A 24878-nucleotide genomic window follows, 5' to 3' on the forward strand; every position below is an offset into this window, starting at 1 on the left:
CAAAATGGAAGTTTAAAAAGCACCTTTGAAATTTCTTTAGAAAGCTTTGGTATAAGAGGCTATTTAAAATAAATTAACAAATAATGTCATGCATTGGTTAAGTTGCCATAATACATTTCTTTTTTAGAGGATTTTTGTTGTTGTTGTTGTTGTTGTTGTTTGTGGCTATCACACTGATAGGAAACGAGATATTAGTCCCTTTAACTGTATTTTAATGGCAATGTATTATAGCATGATTTATCAACATATGGCAGGTGGAAGCTGACACAAATTATAATGAAAATTAAAACAGTCATTTATGTAGCAGGCGATTATCATTTAAGGAACATTTATTTGCAGGCTTTAAAAATGCGGGTTTAGAATCAAATGAATTTAAAATGAAAGTTTTAACGATGGTTACCTTTTTCCTGCAGCCACTCCTCTACGGGCCGGTTATATTTGAAGGGGATTTTCTGTTTTACCATTTGGAAGCGTTCATTATCAGTGTTGCCTTTAAAGTTTAAAAAACAGCTTAAAGAACAATCTGAAAAGTCAATAAGTCACGAAAAAACATTCTATTTTTGTTTGTTTGTTTTATGAAGTTTTTAGAGCTAGATATCAATTTATCTTTAGTAGAGGTGGAGTTGAAATCACTCTGTCCTCGGTGACAGGTTTGACATTAGGTTAGTCTTAGCTATGCAGTGCTCCATCAGGGGTTGGGCACATGGCATGGGATGGGAATCAGTAAGAGATATGGCCATTTGTAAAGTTGGGTTGACCTTCACTCTTTTCCATCTCACCCCAGCTGCATATTAATTGGGCCAATGGAGGCAGGAGATCTCCCTGAACTATGAGAAATTAACCTACCAGATTGGCTTTATAAGGTGGGAGGGGACATCAGTCATGCATGCTCTATCCTCACTCTACTGTATCCAACTAGAAGCACAGTCCCTGTATTCCTTATTTTACTCTCAAGTGTCAGTAGCTGCTCTACCTTCTGGCACAGGGAAGCCAAAAAAGACCATTTAAGTCTTGATGACCAAGGGTGACTCCTTATTACATAAAGGAGGCCTGGCATCCCATCAACTATGTTAAATAGTTTCTTAAAGATGGCTCTTACTGTCTCTACTCCCTTATCTATATCTTTAAGTAAAACAGCTATACATATGATGAGATAGCCTCTAAAGACTTTTAAGTGGCTATGCTTTATTACAACTAATAGATGCAGGCTTTATATGTTTTACCTTCCACTTTCTTATCTTCCTGTGAGAGGTGCTTCCTGAACAAGCAAGCAACCATTCCTAAAGCCTGTTAGGGACACTTCTCCCAGGCATGAAATATCTAATCATTTTCAAATGTCAGACATAATGCATTTAACCACTGGCATGCACCCTTCTTCATTTCATAACTGTTACCAACCCTAGATGGTTTCTATCCTTAGAATAGAATTGGAGAGTGGTGTTGTGAAAATATACCCCTAATGAATATGCTTCAAATCACCAAATAATGAAACTATGCTTTGGGAACTATCTCATCAACCAACCTCACAGTTATCAAGCAGAAACTAGTGAGTTATACTTCATTACTTTGGACCCACAGCCCTATATAAGAACTTAGGGAATCCCATTCTAAATTACCAACATTTAAAAAAAAATCAACATCTTAAAACAGGTGGCTTGGAAACCATTTCCAAAAAATTTCTAAAAGCCAGAAAGGTTATTAGAATTAAATATATCATCAGGCCATGTGCACAAAAGCTTGCCATGGCACTTCAGCCATCTCCATATAGGAGTTATTACTGGCAGGTCTCAAAAGTGAGGAAACGCATGCCTGCCTTTCATGATGAGTAGGATGGAAAGAGTGGTAGGGCAGGAAAGAATGGCAGTGTTTGGACGAGATCCCCATTCATTTCTCCTTTGAATAAATTACTCTATGAAGCTGACTATTCTATAAAACAACACAAATTGCATACTGTTAAAAGCTGTGAAAGATGGAAGGTTATTTGGAAAATTAAATTGGTTTAAATTGCCACATTAACATTGTTCTTAGACTCTTTTCATGTTCTTGGTGGGATTTTTTTGTTTTGTTTTATTTTTTTGTTTTTTTATAAAAGAGAAAACTATGGATCTGTTTCCAGACTACATTATGGGACCCTCGCTGGCTGGCATAAAGCATAATATATTGGTATATGAAAGATAAAGGGCACTGAAGGTAAAGAACAGTCAACAATTTTGGATTGGAGTGTTAATTTAAAAATTTCCTCAAGGTATATTTTTCACCAAAAAAGGGTAGATGCTAGGAGGAAAAAAGAAAAATAAAATGAAAGGCAATTTAATATTTTTCTTTAAGACTATGGTAAAAAAAAAAATTAGTTGTATCTGTTAATACAGCTACTGATTAGAGATAGGTCATTATGATGACTCCTCTTTGTAGATCTGGGTACTCACAGTCTATTAATATAAAATAAACTTGTGTACATTCTCACACGTCTTCATAGAAACGGAACACTTTTTCCCCCTTAAAGTATAATATATATCTATAACTCTTAATCGTACCCTAAAATAGATAAATATCATCCAAGGGATGTCATCCATCTTGTAAGCTTTGAAACCTCTCAAGTTTTAGTCATGGCAACAGTATACTGAGAAATGAAAAATGGGTCATGTCAGATCCACCTGGAATATATTCCATTATTTTGGGTTTTTTATGATTGTCATTGCTGGCCCCAACATTAAATATATCAATGGCCTATACTCACTGTGCAATGGATTAGTGAAGTTAATAGCAAATCAACACTAAATATTCTTAGTAACATGAAGGGAAAATATTAAGTGACCAAAGTTCACAAATTATCAGAGTTCTACAAGCACCAAATTAGTGAACTAAGTAGCTGCATTGATTACTTCCTTCAAATACCTAGGGCTCTTGGTCATCCTAAGCATCCCCTTCTCTCCCATCCCCACTCTCTTTTAAACATACCACTCCTTAGGAAATAATTTTGGAACATGGTATAGGCTAGAAAAAGGAGAAAGTATGTTAGACAATCAATACGTGATATGTTGGGAGGACGGCATAGCCACAGTTCAACATTACACCCTTCAAAAAGTGAAAGAGAGAGAGTCATTCTTCTCCACCTCAGCTTTAAAGACATTTAGAAAAGAGTTTTAAGTTCTTCACACCAGATTGATGGTATCTGTCATTAAGGATAGTGATCTTGATTACTGTTAAAAGCTGTGAAAGATGGAAGGTCATTTGGAAAACCAAATTGGTTTAAATTGCCACATTAACATTGTTCTTAGTTTCTTTTCATGTTCTTGTTGGTTTTTATTTTAATTTATCTTAAACATTAGAGAGAACTGTTTTAGAAACATGTGCGTAAGAATGAGTTCATTTGCCCCAAGCCCCATTTTCTAGACTTATTGAATAGCAAGAAACCTTCTAAGAATTCATACATAGGGACTACTCTGAAAATTGAACAAGCCTAATCAAATTCATATACATTCATATTAAATCATTAATAACATTCAGTTGTACATTTCAAATAGAAACCAGAATGAAAATTTAAACAAAGAGTGAAATAAAGTCTCCAACAGAAAGTGATGCTATCTTCAAGAAAGGGTGGCCTTGTGAATAGTAATGCCATAATGTCATTAAAAAGAAGCAAGTGTGCATTACTAATTAGACCCCAAAAATGTAATGAGTTCAGCCTCAACCACACAGAAACCTTTAAGTTGCCCAAAGAGATATTCAAATAGATAGTTCTTAAATTACTTATGTGGATCTGACATTCACCTACATGGAACTGAGTTTTAGAAAAAAACATTAGTCACATTTCATTTTTCTTAAAATAAATGTGTATATAACCATTCAATTTTGATCAGATATTGATATCTTTATGCCTCCTATGGTGACTTGCAATTTTACTATTGATTCTATTATTTAAATATCAACTCCCAGAGACACATACAACATGCACTGTTGAATTATAAAATTGTAAAGAGCATACCACTCTGAGGTAAGATTATTAAGACCCAACTGGTTCATACACATACCTCCCACAATTATACTTAAATATTTCATGTTTCCTACACTTGGGTGAACCCATTTAGAATAAAAGAAAAAATATAACAGAGGAAAATAAGACAAAGAAATCAAGTGATTTTTGTATAGTTCTTAATTTATCAGTCTCTATTTATGGTATCAAAAGAAAATTTGAAATATGTTGACAGTCCCAAAGTAAAATATCTTCAATTGAAGAACCAAGAGAGAAAAAAACTATTTTTCTTTCCTTTTATTTTTTTTAAAAGATTGATTTTTATATGTAGAGAGAAACATCTATTTGTTTTTCCCATTTATTGATGCATTCATTGTTTGATTTTTGTATGTGCCCTGAGCAGGGATTGGATCCCCAACCTTTGTATATAAGGAAAACACTCTAGCCAACTGAGATAGCCAGTTAGGATGCAGGAAAAAAACAAAACAAACAAAATCTCCAGTATTGCACAGAAAATAACTTTTACAGCACCATTTTTGCACTCTACTTTTCCAAACATAGATTCTATTTATTAGTCATTATACTAATTTCTTAAAACCTAATTAATACAGCTTAGAAGCTAAGACCATGGGCTTTGGAGACAAACTTAGCTTTGAGTTCTAACTTTATTATTTACTAACTGTGTGATCTTATACAATCACTTAGCCTCAGTTTCCCTGTTTATAATTCATTATAGAATTTAGTATAGGATAAGAAGTAGAGAATATGCAAAACATGAGATATGAAAAACATTCAATTTATGTAAGCTATTGTCATTGATATGATTTAACTCATTCCTAATGAGATAAAGTACATTGGTTCCATGGTGCACTTCCACTCTCAGAATTTTACCAGGCCTCCATTAGAAGGAAAGATCATCATATTCCATTTTGGTCCCATAAAGTTGTCATCCAAAAATCAACTGATCACAGAAAATGAAACATCCTAAATATTTCCTGAATCTTTTAGGTGTTTCCTTTTGTATTTCTGTAGCTTCTAAAATATACTCAGCTAACCCTGTTTCCAAAACAAAGTCGGTTTCTAAGCCCAATTGAAAGTAAAAGAGCAATTCAAGCATTGACAAATGTGATTTCTAGGTGCAGCCACAGGTAATGATGATATACCACTGCTAAGTTGAGGAAGAGTGGCTTAAAGGTTTGGGCAATTTGCACTAGGCTGGCAGAAAATGCTTTCTTGCAGGTAGACTATTAATACCATCTGAAATACTGTCAAGCATGTGGCCAGGCTAAAAGAAATATAGTAACAACATTCATCTGTGCAAAATTAATGCCAGAGGTATTTCTGTATTTTGCTGTGAGTCCTGGAATAAAAGAAGGAAAAGTTTTCTGTATTGTTTGGTTGACATAAAAAAATGAGAGTATGGGTCTAATGAACAGTCAAATAATAAATATTACATATTGGAGCCAGAGGCAAAAGAAAATCGATGTGGGAAGGTTTAAGTAGTAGGGATTTTCAGAGGTTCTTACTATGTCTCTCTCCCCAAAGAACACTTTGTGAGTTTCAAAGCAAATCTAGATGCTAAAGGAAAGGTACTGGGAAAACTCTCTGAGCTCAGCTCTGGTCCTGTGCCCAATATTGACTGAGACAAACACTTTTAAAGTCAGAAAGGAGGGTATTATTCTACCCAAAGGGCATCTGGAATGTTTGGGCCCTTGTAAGTGATGGATGGATCTCAACAAAAACCTAATATCTTATATTTATAAAGTTTCTTTAGACCAAGGAGTTCAAAATGCAATTATAAACATAATTTCATTAATTCTCACAATACACCTTTGGGACTGAAGAAGAAAAAGAAAACAAAACCTATTTATATGTTGTGAGCCTTGATCCTTTAGAGTGCCAAAGTAAATAATCTCTTGAAGCAGAAAACTGATCAGCCGGGGAAGTAAATTAATAGAACCAGAGTACAAGGGCATTATTAAGTAGGAATCGTCTCCAGATTCAATTAAGTAGTCCCATGAGCCAGGGAGAACCACATCTCTGAAGTGATGAGACATTTGCCCCTGGGAAGCAGTGTGGATCATCCAGGCATACTCAGACTTAGCTAATGGAGCTCCCTGCCTCATATCTTCTGCATATGTTCAGAAATATAAAATATACATGGACAGACATACAGGTGTGGGTGAAAGTAAGTTTACAGTAGTGAGTATGCCAAACAGATTGTTTATTATGTACTAGAGACCTGGTGTATGAAATTCATGTATGGGGTGTGTGTGTCTCCCAGCCCAGCCTGCCATCCTCTCTAATTTGGGACTCCTTGAGGGATGTCCGACTGCCCATTTAGGCTACCAGGATTAGGCCTAAATTGGCAGTCTGACATTCCTCTCACAATCCAGGACTGCTGGCTCCCAACCACTCACCTGCCTGCCTGCCTGATTGCCCCTAAGTGCTTCTATCTGCTAGCCTGATCATTCTCAATCCACTCCCCTGTCAGCCTGGATACCCCTGACTTATGTCCCCTGCTGGCCCAGTCACCCCTAACTTCCCTCCCCTGACAGCCTGGTCACCTCTAATTGTTCTTCCTTGCAGGCCTAGTTACCCCCTAACTGCCCTCCCCTGCAGACCTGATTGACCCTAACTGCCTCTGCCTTGCCCTACACCCAGGACCCAGGATTCCCTCCTCCAGCCACAGGGGACCTTGGGCAGGCATCTTTGCCCAGGTCACAGCCACAAGCGCCCGAGACCATGGGGCAGGCAGCTTGTACCTCTCCTGGGCCACAATCTAGCTGGTCCCCATTCCTCTCTTGAAAGCTCATTTGTGTCCAGCTGGTCCCCAGTCCTCTCTCCACAGTTTTAAGTTTCTGAGCAATTGAGTGTAAGGGCACAAGGGTGTGAGGGTGAAATGACCATTTGCATATTAGCTATTTATTATATACGATTATAGTATTACTTATTTGTTTTACAACTGTAAACCTATTTTGCTCACCCCTGTATTATCATGTCCTTCCTATATCAAAATCATAATATCAATTTACCAAGCAATGCTGGCTCTAACACAAGTGAAAAGAGCATTGGGTGTGAAGTCAGACAGACATTAGGTGCTTGCTTATGTTAAACACTTACCAGCTCTGTGCACTTAGACAATTTACTTAATCTTGATGCCTCAGTTTCTTCATTTGTTAAAAAAAAAGAAATGAAGATAATAATGCCTATATTGCCAGATTTTATCTAAATTAAATGTTATAATCCAGTCAAGGACTTAGGTTGAGAAGTAGCAAGAGACTGGGAATGGGGAGTCTTTAGTTTATTTTAATTCTCAGGATCTTTCCCTAGCAATGTCTAAGGTTCAACATGGAAGATTTTTGTCCCAATCAACATCAAAGATGAATACGTGTGTGTATGGTTGGAAGGGTAGGGAGGATCCCAGCCTGGAGAACCCTCCAGAACCCTTCCAGTCTTGATGTTTCCATTGAATTCTAGAATCTGCCTATGTTCTCTTACTGATATGCCTTTTTGCATTCAGTCCTCACATTTGAATACCAAGTAGGCTAGGGGATGAGAATTGGAACCATGCTAAAGATGTAACCCAGGTGCTCTATGTACAGCCAACCACATGTTCATGTCCCTATTCCTGGACCTTTGTCAAGACTGGCTAAAGTGAGTTCATATGCAAACAAATTAACATTAAACTTCTCTTTCATATTCCAAATCTAAATCAAATTGCCATATCTGTTGAAGTGTTACTAAACACCATGAGTCCTAATGCAAAAATTAGAACATATTTTGAAGCTATTATCCACTCTCTTACTAAAGCTCATTGTTCTTGAAGTTTCTCCTCACTTATCCTCATCCATCAAGGATATTTTCACTCCTAGAAAGATTTAAAAACCAAAGGTCCAGGTGACTACAATATTTTTATTTGCTTTCATAGTTTAAGAGGATGTTTCTATATAATAGCTAATAGAACTTTCTTCAGTATGATAGTTCTATCCAGCATCTGTTAAGAGCCACCTTAAATAATGACAGGCTATAAAGTAACACTGCATAAACTGACTACAGATATTGCTTTCCTTCTTCAAATGTTGCCACAGTTTTCCTTCTGTAATTATTTCAAAATATGCCTAGTCAATTTATCTGTCTGGATTTGTCTAGTTCCTTTCTTGTAAAAAGGTTATGTATATCTATCTTGGTATGTCTGAAGCTTTAGCTTCTTCATGTATATATTGTATTAATAAAATGAGGATTATACTGACTGAAAAATAGGGTAGTGAGATTTAACTGAGAAGTAAAAGTATGTAAAGCAGTTTGCACAGTGTTTGGGACAAAATAAGTGTTCAATTTATTATTTATCACTCTTGTTATTGTTATGACAATACCAAATTCAGAAGGATTAAACTTTAAAAGAAGCAAACTTAATAAGAATTACTTCACTACACATTTTTTTTTTAGTGTCAAATCTTTTTAGATGTCCCTTTCAACATAGAGCCTTAATGTTCAGTCTCTAGAATTTTGACATATGATCCTCCAAGATTCCCCCAGTGCCCTTATCACTGATTTTCTCCTTGTTGCAAAAGCTGCAGTATTATTTAGGGGGTCACTTTTCCCTGTGACCCATGCATTCCTGTAGGTCCACCCTCTATGTGATCTCTTGTTTCTCTTCAGTTTTTTAAATATCTATATTGATTTCAGAGAGGAAGGAAGAAGGAGAGATAGAAACATCAATGATGAGAGAGAATCATTGGTCGACTGTCTCCTGCAAGCTCCACACTGGGGATTGAGCCCGCAACCTGAGGATGTGTCCTGATCAGGAATTGAACCATGACCTCCGAGTTTATAAGTCATGACCATGTTTGGCTGGGCTCTCATTAGACTTGTTGGTCTCTTTCATTTATTCCTAACTAGCTTGCTCCACTCCCCATTCCCCTTTCCTCTCATTCTCCTCATGCAGAGGATATCCAACTCAACATAATGCCAATAGCTTTTTTTTTTTTTTTTAATTTGCTCATTCAAACAAATATATGTAGTGCCTCTATACAGTGCAGAGGAGAGGTAGGAGGTTTGGGAGGGCAATTTCAATTAAGAAAAATAGAAACATTTTCATCCTCATGAATAGGAAAGTTACCCTAATATCAACATCTCTGATGCCATAATAAACTATATTAATTATGCTATAGTAATCCTTCTGTTTAGATGTGATGGCACTTCTGGTATTTATAAATTATAGACCATTTAGGTTAAACCTCATGCCTACAAATGATTATATTATTCCCACAGGATCTAAAATAAAATAAAAAATCACTGTACCATGCCCCATCCACACTGGACCTAATTAATACACTGTTTTTTGCAACCAGTTGTAAAAAAAACTATGTCACAACATAGTTACGTAGTCACATATTGAGCTTGTTTTCAACTAAAATTTAAGATAATTTCAATTAAATTGTTTCCCAGAAAGTTTGGGCCATGTTGCATTCATGCAATACACTTTATGAACTTCAAAGCAGACCTTTAATAACATCCTATTAAATTTACTCTTTTTTGTTTCATAACAGCATTGTAACTTGATAAGAAAACTCAAGGTATTTTTCTTCTTGTAGAAGATATCATTCTTGGATTTGTGTCATCTACAAATGTGATAAGCATATCTTTTGTGAATTCATTCCAGACTCTGAAAATTTTTCAGAATTGGAGGATTATATGGAAGCTTAAAAAAACGTTAACACATTCTTTGAAACTCCTCTCTGTAAGTGTGATTATCCAACCTTGAATGTGCACTGCACTTAGTGACTCAATTCTAAAGACAGGAAAAGGTGGAAGTGACAGTATGTGATTTTAGAGACTAGATCAAAAAGGCCCTGTGACTTCCTCTCCTCATCTCCCCTTCTCTCTCTCTCTCTCTCTCTCTCTCTCTCTCTCTCTCTCTCTCTCTCTCTCTCTCTCTCTCTCATCAACTCACTCTGGGGAGCTAGTGTTATAACATAAGTACACTTAAGGAGCCCTATGGAAAGACTCACATGCCAAGGGAGTGAGATTAGCATATCCTCCAGGTCTAGATGAGCCTTGACATGATGAAAGCCCAAGTTGATAATGTGATTTCAACTCATCAGACACCTTGATACAGAACTACTCAACTAAGCTTTTCTGAAATCCTGAGATAATATGTTTGTTGCTTTAAGCCACTGAGGTTGGGGTAACTTACACACTGATGGATATAGTCACTTCAGAGCTTCACCTGGTGTTTCCTTCCAACCAAATGCAGTCACCACCCTAAGATGCTTGTTATAGCTCTCCTTTTATTATGGTTTTCAGAAAAAATAAAGAGATACTACATTTAAAATATTTGCATCAGTGCTAATGCTATCTAAAGGGAATTTAGACTCTTTAAGTAAGACATTTTGATAAACCCATGTTAGTCCTTAGCTATTTTCAGAATCTTTGTTAAAATTGATTCTTTAACATTTTTTTTCAATTACAGCTTATGTTCAATATCATTTTGTATTAGTTTTCAGGTGGTTAAGTTTATACCAATGTAAATGAAATATAAACATATTTTATATATCAATTCCAATTTTAAGAGATCCATCCTTTTCACAATATAAAACTTAGGGCAATTTTCCAAGCTACTTTTCTGTTCTGACTGACTCCCATCATTATTATTTCCGAGTGAACATTAACAGGTATTTAGAGTTCAAATTCCTTAAACATCCTGCGAAGTTATTTATCTAATACCAGAGATCTGAACTCTTTTAAAGAACTTGATGATCATTTATTTGCCCTTTGGAAGGACTGAGAGTTCCTATTTATTTTGTTGGAACCAGATTTTACAGTCTAAAGGAAATCCACCTTGCTAGAGAACCCATTAGTGTCAGATGAAGATGTGGGTTTAAGGGGAGGGGTGGGATGAATGGGAATTTCAGATAACACTGAGGTCTTTCTTTGGCAGTTTTTGTGTGTGTGTTTTATAATTGAAAAGCAATTTATGGGAGCAGAGTTCATTGGAACTTATAGTTTATATTTTCAAAGGAGTCTACAATATTAAGGTTGAGGTGACTTCAAAGATCATGCAAGAAGCAAATTTTTACAATTTTATCAAACTTCTACTTAGCACATCATTAGAAGTAAGACTTAGCATAGGTAAGCATCAGTGTAGATCTTAAAGACCATTGATTCCCCCCCAAAAAAAAAAAAATTAATTAAAGAACTGTCAACACTTTTACTTGTTTGGTTATATGGCATATCTAAAGATTTTCAAAAAAATTAAAAAAATGAACCAGTTGGCAGCCATGGGTCACTTGGTGCAAGATGCTAAAGTCAGGTTCCCACTACTGCAATGTGGTACAGGAATCAATATTTTCCCAGTGAAGAAATAATCTCAGGAATGCAGTATTTTTAGCATATCTTGAATTCATACAATGCCTCTTTAACTCTACTTGGCAAATTAATTCAAATTGATTTGTTTGTGAGATCTGCAGTATGGCCTCAAAATTGGCTATAAACAAAGAAAAATGATAACAAGGTATTGAGCTCAGAGAAAATGTAGGCCAGTATGGGACTGTTTTTAAAACCTGGCTTTGTTGTTGTTATTTGTTTGTCTTAAAGAGAATAAATAAAAGGGAGAACATCCTATCTGATATAGAGGAAATATGCTAATTGACCCTCAAGCCAACACAAAAGATAGTAGTACCCACAGCCAATAAGGGGGATATGCTAATTGACTGCCCCATGCTCAAAGATGGTGCCCAAAACCAATAAGGAAGGAATATGCTAATTGACTGCCCCACCCTCAAAGAGGGCAGCACTCAGTGCCCTCAACCCTCAACCCCACAGGGGGTAGCAGGTATGCATCATGGCCAGGCACGCCCCCAGGCAAATCCAGCTGCTCTGTTCACCTGGCTCTGGAGTCCCCCAGTCCACTCAACTCCACAGCCACCCAGGGCTGGCCCAAGGCATAGATTAGCCTTGGATAGTGGCTTCCCAGCTGCCCAGGGCCACCCAAGTCTCCGGCAACCAGGGCCAGCCAAGACTTGCACTGCTGGCTGTGGCAGTAGCAGAGTTGTTATGGGGCATTGCCTTCTCCTGATTGCCAGGTTGCCTCTGCTCCTGAGGGCTCCTGGACTGTGAGAAGGGGCAGGCCGAGCTGAGAGAACCCCCCTCCAGTGCATGAGTTTTCATGCACTGGGCCTCTAGTCCTACATAATAAAAGGCTAATATGCAAATTGACCAAACAGAGGAACAATTGGTCACTATGATGCACACTGACCACCAGGGGTAGACGCTCAATGCAGGAGCTGCCCCCTGGTGGTCAGTGTGCTCCCACAGGGGGACCACTGCTCAGCCAGAAACTGACTCAGAGCTGGTGAGTGTAGCAGCGGTGGTGGAAGCCTCCCCCTTCTTTGTAGCAGCACTAAGAATATCTGACTGCCAGCTTAGGCCCTCTCCCCATGGGGAATAGGATATCCCCTGAGGGCTCCCAGACTGTGAGAGGATACAGACTGGGCTGAGGGACCCCCCAGTGCATGAAAGTTCATGCACTGGGCATCTAGTAGTTTATAAAATAAAAAAAATAATTTATAAACAGCATCAATGCATCACAAATACCCCAAAACAAATACAGATAAAGTATTTGAAAGCATCTGGAATGTATATTATTTTAAATTTTAATTTAATTAAAAATAATTCAACTTAAGGAAAATAATAAGATATGCTTAGGGAAAAAATGAAAATAAAAAGGTGCCTGTGTAATATGGCAGGAAGAGCTAAGATTTATTCTAATATGTCATATCATAAAGAAAAGAAGTATCCCAATGAGAATAACTAGCTTTCAACTTCAGACTGAGGCCTAAATTTAGGTCTGAGAGGTAGAAAATTTAAGAGGGATACAGAATCATAGCAGCCAAAGCCTTTCCCAAGTTCTCTGTCAATGTGTAAAATTGCAAAATAGCTCTTCCCCCATTCTGAACCCCATGCCCCTTTGCAGTAGGATGTTGTCACTCCTATCATAGGTTAAGTCTGTTTTTCCACCCTTTGATTCTGGTTTGGCTATGACTTACTGTGTTTGGCACAGTGAGTATTAGCAAATGAGATGAGAACAGAGGTCTGAACAGCCCTTGTGTGGTGTTTAATCCAGAGACTGCCCCATGAAGAAGATCAGGCTAGGCTCCAGGAAGATTAGAGACCACAAGAAGAGTAACCCCAGCCATTCAAGCCAGCTCAGCCAGCTCAACTGAAGTCCCAGGCATGTGAACATCAGATTATCCAGCTCCATCTGAGCCAGGCTGGAACAAAAAAAATATAACCATGTGATGCATGGACATATGAGTTAATAAATAACAAAGTTTTGGTGTGCTTTGTTATACATCCCATATTAAATGACACAGCCAGGAAGTGGGGAAATCCAAGTAGGATGGGGAAGATGAGATTGGATAAATGAAGTGCCCTGTTTGAGGGTTTCCATCAAGGCCAATAGGAAAAGGGGTGTCCTCAATCTCTCTCTGTGGAGTCAAAGGAGCTTGTGTGATAAAGATCTCAAATCTCACAATGCAACAGGGATATGAGAGCTCCTCTAGCCTTCTTTCTCAATCTAAAGAGAGAATTATCAAATGCAAGGCAAGTGGGGTGGGGGGACAATGCAATAACACAGCCAGCTCCTGAGATAAGAAGGATAAGTTTAGGCTGAGGGAGTTGGGGCAGGGAAGGAAAACTATAGAAGGATCCATACTTCTTGGATTCCCAGTTTTACACTTAAACTAAGGAATAGAGAAAGAGTGTTGGGAGTTGACTCCATAGGTGATAAGGAGTAGAGCTAATAGGAGCCCCAGGAGCTTGTTACACCCTTTCCATAAGTATTCAAATGAGGGATGGGGCCAAAATTAGTTTGGCTCAGTGGATAGAGCATCGGCCTGTCGACTGAAGGGTCCCAGGTTTGATTCCAGACAAGGGCATATACATTGGTTGCAGGCAATTCCCCAGTGGGGGGGCGGGGGAGGGGCGGCAGTGCAGGAGGCAGTGATCCATGTTTCTCTCATCGATGTTTTTAACTGTCTCTCTCTCTTCCTCTCTGTAAAAAATTAATAAAATATATTTTAAAAATGAGGGATGGCTTGTTGGTGAGATGTTCAGGGACTGTAACCCTCATGCCACCAATGGATAAATTTTAAAATATTCAATATTAATTTATATTAGTTTCAGGTGCACAGCACAGTGGTTAGGTAATCATATATTTTATAGAGTGTCTTCCCAATATTTCCAGTACCCATTGATACCTACATAGTTATTACAATATTATTGACTATACAGTATTTCCTATGCTGTATGTTATATCCCTGTGACTACTTTGTAACTACCTTTTGTACTTCTTAATCCCTTCACAGTTTTATACAACTTCCCAATCTCTTTCCCCTCTGATAACCACCAGTCTGTTCTCTGTATCCATGAGTCTGTTTATGTTTTGTTTGTTCATTTATATTGTTCTTTAGATTCCACATGTAAGTGAAGTCATGTGATATTTGTCTTTCTCTGACTGATTTATTTCACTTAGCACAATATCCTCTATTGATTCTGATGAAAATGGTAAAAATTTCTTTCTTTTTTTATAGCTGAGTAATAATCCATCAATGGATTTCTTAAATCATTCCATGGGGAACCTAGGATAATTTTCTTTACTCCCATCTCCACCACAATCTTCTAAAACCAAAGCAAACATTTTATATTCCTGTAGTTATGAATAATCACTGGTCATGAATAGCCTTATCTAGGCTCAGTATAGAAGGGTATTCACCAACAAACTCCTTACAAATACAAAACAATGAAAACAAAGCAAAACACTGGGGTGAAGACCAAAACCAGACAAAAACTTTCCCCATCTTACAGCCTTGGCTTTTAAGAAGCAAGCAATGACTTTTAAACACCTTACAAAGTTTACATATTAGCAAAAAAAAAAAACCACCTGTATAAAGTTACTTGGCTTAGAATTCATTTTCCTAGGACTTCATAGATGGTGTCAGAATTGGATTATTTTAGTATGTGAATGGCAGTTGGACTCTAGAGAATAGCATCAATCATTATCAGAATATAGGTACTAAAGGGTTGAATAAAGTGTAAAGACAATTAACTAAAATTACTAAATGTTTTGAATGACAACTCAAGTGACACATACTTGTTAATAATAATTAGAAGTATGTCATGGTTTATGTCATGACACAGATATTAGTTCATAATATAAATGTGATGATCAGAATGACATGTTTTATTTTAACACTTTTTAGAAAGTGGTTAATGATTATCCACATATTTTAAACATTTACTTGTTACCTAGACTCAACTAGCCTGCACTGAATATTCATTATAGTGGACATGAGTATTTTTTATCTTATATGAAATTATCATCTCCTTAGAAGCAAAATTTGTTTCTTAAATAGTTTTACACTATCCTCCTTCCACAATCTTTCCTCAGCATACAATGAAATCAAAAACTCTGACACCATCTTAAGTGCTCAAGAATATTCATAAAGTTGATGACATTGTCACCTCAAACAGAGGCAGGTGCCCTGACTCCAACAAATTATTAAGTTATTTGCTAGGGATGTTTAAATGATTACTAAGGTCCTTATAACCTCTGGATAGCTAAAGATTTGAAGCATAAATAAAACATTAATGACTCTTTTTTTTAATCCTCACAAGAGGATATTTTTTCTATTGATTTTTAGAGAGTGAAACAGAGGGGTTGAACCTGCAAACAAGGTACATACCGTTGACTGGAACCAAACTCACGACTCTTTTGTCCTCAGGCTGATGCTCTAACCACAAACAAAACCAGCTAGGCTGACGACTCTTCTTTGAGCCATTTAATATAAGGCTTTAATCACCTAAAAGTAAATATTTGCTACCTGAGAAATAATTTATCTCTACTGAGGCAAATACAATATTTTAATATTTACTCATAGATGTGCATATGCATGTTCTGAATGTACAGAGAAATATCTCTAAAGAAGCAATGCTTTTGCATGTTATCCATAGACACTTACAACTTATAAGAAACAGCTCTTATATATTACTATAAAAAATAAATACCTAGGATTTAAAAATGATTCAGAATAATTTCAAATAGCATTGCTAATGATAATGGAGTTGAACAAAATTTTTTAGATAAAAGCCAAAGAGGGGAAATAAGACATCTCTTCTCTTGGTAGAATAAAGGCAAACTCTTTCACCTGAAACATTTCAAATTATACTAATCAATTTAGATTTGTCCATGTTGTGTAGAAATTTCCAAACCAACCCCAGGAAAATGGTCCAGATGACCTAGTATTTTCACCATTCTAATTGCTATGTTCCTTTGAATTTCACCTTTTCAAAAACCCACTTTTATCTTTGCAATAATCATCCACGAGATTTTAATAAGGCCTTTGAGTGACTAATTTTGCCTACTCAAGATCATGCCATATCTATTGATACAACATTGCTGTCTTGTCAAAAAGCACTTACTATAGAACCTTAGTAAATACACACTGTAATTAGGATAAGAAATGAGTCAAGTGAGAGGAGAACATGTACTTTTGTTGGTTTTACATTTTCATTTCTGATATCAGGGATAGTGGCTTATGTAATCACATTGGAATCTTTATAAGTGTTTAGGCTTCTAAATAGAAATGAACACTTCCCATCTAACCAAAATGCAAGGATGCTGTCCAAAGATTATTTATCAAAAATCTACTTTTGAGTGCAACTCAAAAAAGAAACCTATATAACATTATTAACAAATGTAACTACAATACATTTAATTTAATAAAGAATTAAAACCTAGACATAGTGAGTAGTAAAAATATGTACACCTCCTGTTTATGTATTCTCTTATTTTTAATATGTTCTGATTAAATAATGATCCAATTCCTATTATTCAGTTTCTAGAACAGGGACTTACAGAGATGGATGCTTAAAATAATTTTATTTTTAAATACTTTTTTTTTATTTTTAGAGAGAGAGGAAGGGACATTCAGAGATGGAAACATAAGCCACACCAACCAGGCAATGCTTAAAACATACTTTTAGAGAAGCACTTGAATTGTTTCTGTTAACAAAGGTATGTAGTCACCAGGGTTGCTTCTGTCCCTAGAGGTTGGCTGTGTAAATTGTGATTTCAGCAGAAATTGCACTTCCAAAAGGCACCAAGTTTTGAAGGTAGACCAATTATTGCTCAGACTCTCTAGCCCTAAAGTTAAAAGAGTGTTCATGCAGCTGTGGTGGGAAGAGTGGCATAAATCAAGGAATCAAAGGCGGAAGAAACAGAAAGAAAGTACACTTGTATTGATTGTCCTATTTAACCAGAAAAAAACGAAAGCCATTGTAACTTGACAGAATGATGCAGCTATATAATTATACAGCCACCGAATGTGGATTCCCTGGCTAAAAAGTTCAGCAATGTTTTGGCCTATGTGTTCTTCAAAGATATCTGTAACTACTACTGCATTTCAACTAGACCGTTAGGAATGTAGGCTTGGAAGAAGTATTGCAGATAAATTGCATACAACTACTGAGAATGAAAATAAGACTAGAGAATTGTCATAAAGGTCTGGGATCTGCGTTGGTCAGGACTGTGAGTCAACATGCTGGCATAGTACTTCACTCAGTTCAATTGACTTATTTCAAGAACAGATCTGTTAAGAGTATTTCAAAATTCCCTTTATGGACCCACTTGGAGATCAAAGTTCTCTGCAGCCATAGTGGGAGAAAGTTACAAAATGAAGCAAGACTATTATATTTCACTTGCTTTATCTCCTCCAGGAGATCTCAACTGCTCCCAGAGAACAATATATTCGTTTCCACCTATTACCTTCCTCCTTACTTCTCCTGGAGGTCCAGCTTCATCCTTACCAAGAAGAAAATTCAGCAAGAGATCCAGCTATTCATTTTGAAACTCTAAAAGTATTTGGTTCTATTTCAATTTGTACTTCACTTATATAAATTCCGATTTTATTGGCAACTGCATCTCACCACGGTTTTATATAGGTTTAAAATGAAGTACTTCTAAACCGTGCCTGTCTGAGAGTTTAGATTTATTTTTTACTTTCCATTATATTTATGTTAGATTTATGTTTAGTTTTTTTTTTCTAATTTCATGGATGCCTAAATGTCCTCCTTCATCCCTCTTATCATTTTGTCTAAGTACACTGAGAAATCTATTGTTTGAGACCTCCAGAGAATCACCTCTGCAACATAAAAGTATTTTAATAAAATCAGTTTTGTTTCAAGAAATAAAAATGTCTCAGTAAAATCTTAGAAGTTATTCATAATAAAACACTTGATATTTTCCTGTTGCTTTTAAAACAAGCATGTGTATTTAATACATGGACACAATGCTCTTTTTCTTGGTGTATATTATCATTGTGTATATGTAGACAGTGAAATCAGAAGAAGAATCCAGTAATATTAGTATAGCTGTACTATTTAACATTTATTGAGCAAATACTATTATATATAGGCACTTTGACTCATAAAAAAAAGTCGAGGTGTGTGTAACAAAACTGTGGCCACTTTGTTTGAGCCAAGTCTGGTACTATATGCTTTTATCCAGGTGGTAGAAATGTTGCCTTTTGATTGACAACTTTATTATAGCCAATATTGAGGTTCATAAAATGTGAAAGTACCCTTAATTTTTATAAATAAAATATAGTCTGCCTTAGTTTAATTTTTAAATATGCATTTTAAACTTGTGAATGTTTGTGTATATATACACATCTGTAAAATCTCAAAACCTGATTCTGATTTCTTTAATGAATAGGGCAACAGATTCTAAAATCTCTGAAATTTAATCTCTGAGAATGAGTCACATCCAAGGAGCGTCTACCCTAAAAATGGCAGATCAATGATAGGAATGGACCAGAAGCTCAACCAGATCATCAAGAGGTCAGGGGCAGCCAATGCTGAGAAAATGAAGAGGATGTTCTCTGGGACTTACTAGTAGTAGATAGACATTAGGAAGCAGGTAGAAGGAAATATAAATTCTAAGAAGTTAGTTGGCACCTCTAAGCAGAAGGGCAGAGAATAGGCTAGGGCAGTTGAGGCAGGGGCTACTAACAACCCATGAATTAAAAAGAAAAGTATGTTAACTTCCCTAATGAGAGAGGAGAGAAATGAATTTGGGTCACTGCAAGTTATAGTTACTAAGTAGAAGTAACAGAACTAGAGAAATAATAATGTGTTCTGTTTGTTATTTGCAAATCTTGCTCTAAGCAATGTGTGTCATAACATAAATACAGATGGAATTGAATCTATGTCTTTGGCATTCAATGAGGAAAGTGTATTTCTTATCTTTTCTCTTTTTAAAATATATTTTATTGATTTTTTTTACAGAGAAAAAGATAGATGGATAGAGAGCCAGAAACATCAATGAGAGAGAAATATCAATCAGCTGCCTCCTGCACAACCCTCACTGGGGACATGCCCACAACCAAGGTACATGCCCTTGACCAGAATCGAAACTGGGACCCTTCAGTCCACAGGCCAATGCTCTATACACTAAGCCAAACCAGTTAGGGCCATTTATGTATTTATTTATCCTGAACTAACCTCAACACTGGGTGTAGGTTAGTCTACTATTGCCTGTGTCTCTGGGATTTAACCCATCCACCTAGAGATTACCTTACTCTCTTTATCCTAAGCAAAGATGAGACAATCCATAAAATAAAGCTGGTGGAGCAGTAAAAACACAGCTATAGGATTCAAAATATGTGAACTAGATCAAGAGTTCACCAACTAAACCAAGGGACAAAGCTAACTCCTCACCATTTATTTCTGTAAATCATGTTATTAGAACATAGTTATGCACATTCATTTATGTATTGCCTGTGGTCATTTTTGCACTACAACAGAGAGTTAAATAATTGTAGGAAAGGCATATAGTTTGAAAATCCTATACTATGTATTATTTGGCTTTTTAGGAAAAAAGTTTTCTCTAAATAAAGGTATTGGGATCTCCGTGTGTATATTTAAATTCAAGTTGGCTCAATCACCTACTGGTTGTATGATACCAGAGATTGTGTTACTTAACACCTCTGAGACTCAGTTTTTTCATCTTTAAAATGGAAATAATAGTAAATCCCTTTTTCTAGGATGCTATGAGAAAGATTCAATGTGATAATTCATGAGCCCAGCACAAAATGAGTACTGTACCAGTGTTATCTATTATCGAATAATATTATTTCCCTAAAATCCTCTTTTCTAGGATATGCTATAACCTCCTCAGCTCCCTCTCCAGGATATACAGATCTCAGACTCTTGTTGAAATGAAGATTTCACCATTGAACTCTGAGAAAAACACATCTCTATAATGTGATTAAAATGAAAACAAATCTAGTTTAATTAAACATTGAGACTGGCAATTATGATCGGGCAGAAGCACATTTCTAGTGAATGTTAATAATATGATTACAACGTGAGCTGCATGCATTGGGATGTGGGGAACAATAGTAAATTTGAATGTGAATTTACATCTGTCAACCCTATAAATGTGAGCTCTATATACACAATGCAAACTGTACTGCTCCTGGGAAAACATGGAAAATATAGGAACTTTTACATCTGTATAGAATCCCAGCATTCACATTCTCTGGCCCAGTGATTGCAACATGTTTGCTCAGATTTCCTGAGCCTTGGTTTATTCACCTATAAAACAGGGAAATTAACATACTTTTATCCTAAAACCATAGGGAAAATTACATTAGGTAAAATAACAAGTGTATAAACAATGCCTATCCACTAGTTCCCTAGTTGTCAAGTTATAGTTTATGGTTGTATATATCTAGGTTGGGAGCTGAGTTTGTTACCATTGGCCTAGCGGGCCCCAAGGTCACAGCTCAATTTCAGGCTCTAACTTGTGTGTGACTTTGAACCCAGATCTCACCTGAATAAAAGCACCTTCTTGCACTATTTGGAACCATAGATATAATATAGTATAGGTCCCTGGATGGAGCATTAATATTGCCTTCTAAGAGATACAGGGTTGAGGTCATGTACTATGTTATTACCCTGGGAAAATTAATCTTATAAATTTCCATATCCCCATTTGTAAAATGATGATAAAATTAGTCTCTAACTCTTAGGGCAATTGGGAAGATTTAATATAAGAACTCAGAGCAGTGTCTGGTAGTTAATACAATAACATTTAAGAATGAAAACTATCTTGTTGATGTACATGCATTCCCATTGCACTAGAATATATAACCCTTGAAAGCAGAAGCTGTGTTTTATTTTCCATCACCTACCCATCACCAGCATGCATTCACATGTAAAGGATATTTTGAATAAATATTTGCTGAATGAATGATTGCATAAGGAGATCACCCCCCAAAAAATCAAACAAAAAAAAAAACAACAACAATAAAAAAACAAAACATCTCACTAATGGGGATGGGAAATTAGTAACATTTTTTTCAAGCATAAAAGGCAACGGCAGTTAGTCAAAATATTTCTAAAATGTTTCTGCTTTATGGAAATGCAATATAATTATTTTTCTGGCCCATTATCAATTAATTTCTATGATTTGTTTGGATATAACCTTTAGCTTTTGCCTTGAATTGTTTTCCATGTACACAACTAGTCCCTATATATTCTTATGCAGCACTGTATATCAACCATAGGCATTTGGAAAACCTCTCCACCCAGGCCCACACAGAGCAACAGGGACTTGCTGTAGGCTGTAGAAGTAACACGTGGAAAGAAGTGCACTTCATGGAGCAAACTGAAACAACACTGGGAATCAAAGCCAGTGCACAGGAAGCCCAGGAACTGAAGATGAACAGTGCCCCTTTGTCCTTGACTCACCCTCTCCTTGCTCCTCTGACCCTCCTCCCCACTCTTTCAGCCTGCTGGGGTATTGACTGGGATTTTAGAGGAGTGGAAAGCTTTATCTCTTTGAGATGAGCTGCAATATGATTACAATCGATTGAGTGATTTACAGTTTAGAGCGCCTTTCATTATCCTCCGTGCTTTACAGAATTATAAATGGCATACTGTATGTGGATATATATTATTTTTATTGGATATTTAGGTACCACCTTTCTCCAAGAAGCAAAATGAGCTTTTTATATTTTAACTAACTAGAGGGACCCTGCAACCTTGTGCAAAACTTAAATTGAAGACTTGAAAACTTTTCCTATCAATAAAGCTATGCTCTTGCATGGGCACTAGGATGTTTGATGTTCATTGAATTCCAGGAGTGGCAGTGGGAAGAGGGAGACAGCATAGGGGAACTGTATTTTATAGTTGGGATAATAATTCTAGATTTTCATAATTAAAGACAAATTCTGCATTACAGAATTATTTTATTTGCTACCTAAACTGGAGCTTCTTGTGACAAAAGGGCAAAAAATAAACCTTGTCATTCACTTAGCCTAGCTTAGACATTATGCAATATTGATGATTGTTTTATTTTGAAAGAATTTGTATAATTACAGAGGCCTTACCTAGAGTGAGAGAGTGAGATATTATTAGTATTTTTATGTTACACTATCTCAAATGAGTATAATTTTTAAAAATCACATAAAAGGTGCCTACCTTGTATTTCTAATCTTGAAAACATTTATTCCATGGATTTGACTTAATATAAACATACTCATTATTCATAGAAATTAAACATCTGTTTTCTTAAATAGTACCTAGAAATAACCCTCAAATGTCTCATTACTCATTTCACTGAGGCTACTAGATATAACATGTAAAATATTTAACTTATGGTTATATAAATATTTATCACAAGCCTTTAAATTTATTAAAATCCCCCTTCTCCTTTAAAAACAAGGTGGTCTACTAAAGATGAGAAAAACATAAACCAGAACCCAAGACAAAATTGTGGATCATATAAAGTCTCATAGAAGCTTCCAGAAAAATTGTTATTTTGCTCAACAACCCTCTAGATCAAAAGCACTGCCCTGTTCACAAGTCAATTCTGGATAAATATTATGCTATCATAATAATCTGGCCAATATATATATTAGAGGCCGAGTGCATGAATTCGTGCATGGGTGGGGTCCAGCCAGCCTGGGCAGGGGGAGGGGACATGGGCAGTTGGTCAGCCTACCTGCTGGTGGAACTCCTGGTCAAGGGGACAATTTGCATATTAGCCTTTTATTATATAGGATATATACTGAGTTGCCAGATTATTATGCATTCAAAGATCTTAATAATCTTACCACTCATTGTAGTTGCTACCATGCTATCGGACATACATTTTCATCATTATAACAAACTCCTTTGTGTGTTATTTAATAACTTTATAAGTAACCTTGAGTCATGTTTCAGGAACATGTGTCTTGTGTCCAGGTGTCATGTGTGGGTGGACTTCCTTTCCCTCTCTCCCAAATATTCTTATCTTCTATAGGATGTCTGCCTATCACACACACACACACACACACACACACACACACACACACACACACGTCAACCATTGAACAATGTGGGGAGATTAAGGGTGCAGAGCCCCACACAGTCCAAAGTGCATGTAGTATAACTTTTGACTCAGCTACAAATAGCTTACATTTGACCAAAATCCATACTGGCAACATACAGCCAACTAACCCATTTTATACACATATATCATGTACTATTTTCTTATAATAAAGTAAGTTAGAGAGAAGTATATTATTTTCAAAATCATAAGGAAGAAAAAAATACATTTAAAGTATTGATTGAAAAAGAAAAAAGACACCCATGTATAAGTAGACCTGTACAGTTCAAGATCATATTGTTCAAGGTAAAAGATATAGTTTTTTCTCTTCTGGGCAATTATGTTTAATTTTAGCATGAGTCAGAGGCCTATAGTTTGGTTTTTTAAAAATATATTTTATCCATTTTAGAGTATAAAGAAGAGGGAAAGAGAGAGAATCATTGGTTGGTTGCCTCTTGCATGCCCCACTCTGGGGATTGAGCCCACAACCCAGACATGTTCCATGGCTGAGAATCAAACCATGATTCCTAGTTCATAGGTCAATTCTCAAATGTAAGCCACACTGACCAGATGAGAACTACAGTTTTTGCCTTTAGCAGCTCATCAGCTTCTGAGAGACACTATCAGAGAGAGAATGACTCTAGATTTGATAGCAGTGATTATATAGATGGTGTCTTGTTTAAGATGGTTTGACTTAAGATTTTTCAAATTCATGAAAATCTGAAAGTGATACACTCAATAGAAACCTCAGTTTGAGCTTTGAATTTCTATCTTTTCCCAGGCTAATAATATGCAATAGATACTTTCTTGTGATGCTGAGCATTAACAGTGAGGATCAGATCCCAGTCAGCCTCTTGGTCAGGAGGGAAAATGACTGGTATTCTATAGTGTATTCACTGTGTTAGATGATTTTGCCCAACTCTGGGCTAATGCAAATGTTCTGAGCACATTTAATTTAGCCCAGATTAAGTTATGATGTTTGATAGATTAACTGCACTAAATACATTTTTTACTTATGGCATTTTCAACGTAATGGTGGGTTTATCAGGACGTAAAACCACCGTAAGTCAAAGAGCATATGTATTTAACTCGTAAGATACAAGGTTATTTACACATGGCTGGAAATTCACAGAAGGGAAAGGTTTGCCTTGTAAAATAAAAAATAAAAAAACAAATAAAAATAAAATAATACTAAACATCTCCTCATTACTCTTCCTCCTCCAAGCAAGACCATAAAACAGACTTCCATCTAATAAGCTCTTCCCTTCTGCTCAGATATGGTGCTACCATATAAAATGGGATTATGTTGGGAAAGAGGATACTTAAGGCCCTAAAGGCCTAACTGTGGATGGGGAGGAAGGCAGACATCATAAATGCTCAGGGAAGTTCTAACTTCTAATGAGGCAGAAATCAGAGATTTGACTTGAGAAAAAATTCTAAATTTTCTACATTTGGGTTAAGACCAGA

The 24878-nt window shown here is 36.3% G+C and overlaps 1 protein-coding gene across 37 annotated transcripts in view; it reads right to left on the reverse strand.

Moving 5' to 3' along the window:
- The window catches only part of NRXN3 (neurexin 3), a 1392989-nt gene that overhangs the window by 151277 nt on the left and 1216834 nt on the right, over window positions 1-24878 (reverse strand). For 23 of the 37 annotated variants that reach the window (XR_014795650.1, XR_014795651.1, XM_084891137.1 and 20 more), the window contains one exon: window positions 401-490. The exons of the other annotated variants lie outside the window; for them this stretch is intronic. Coding sequence is in view for 21 of the 23 variants with exons in the window: in XM_084891137.1 (XP_084747263.1) it covers window positions 401-490 (90 nt within the window). In the remaining 2 variants the exon portion in view is untranslated. The remainder of the gene's footprint in view (window positions 1-400; window positions 491-24878) is intronic. 37 annotated transcript variants of the gene reach the window in all.

Source organism: Pipistrellus hanaki (genome assembly GCF_964339955.1).
Source record: "Pipistrellus hanaki genome assembly, chromosome: 1".
Classification (NCBI taxonomy): domain Eukaryota; kingdom Metazoa; phylum Chordata; class Mammalia; order Chiroptera; family Vespertilionidae; genus Pipistrellus; species Pipistrellus hanaki.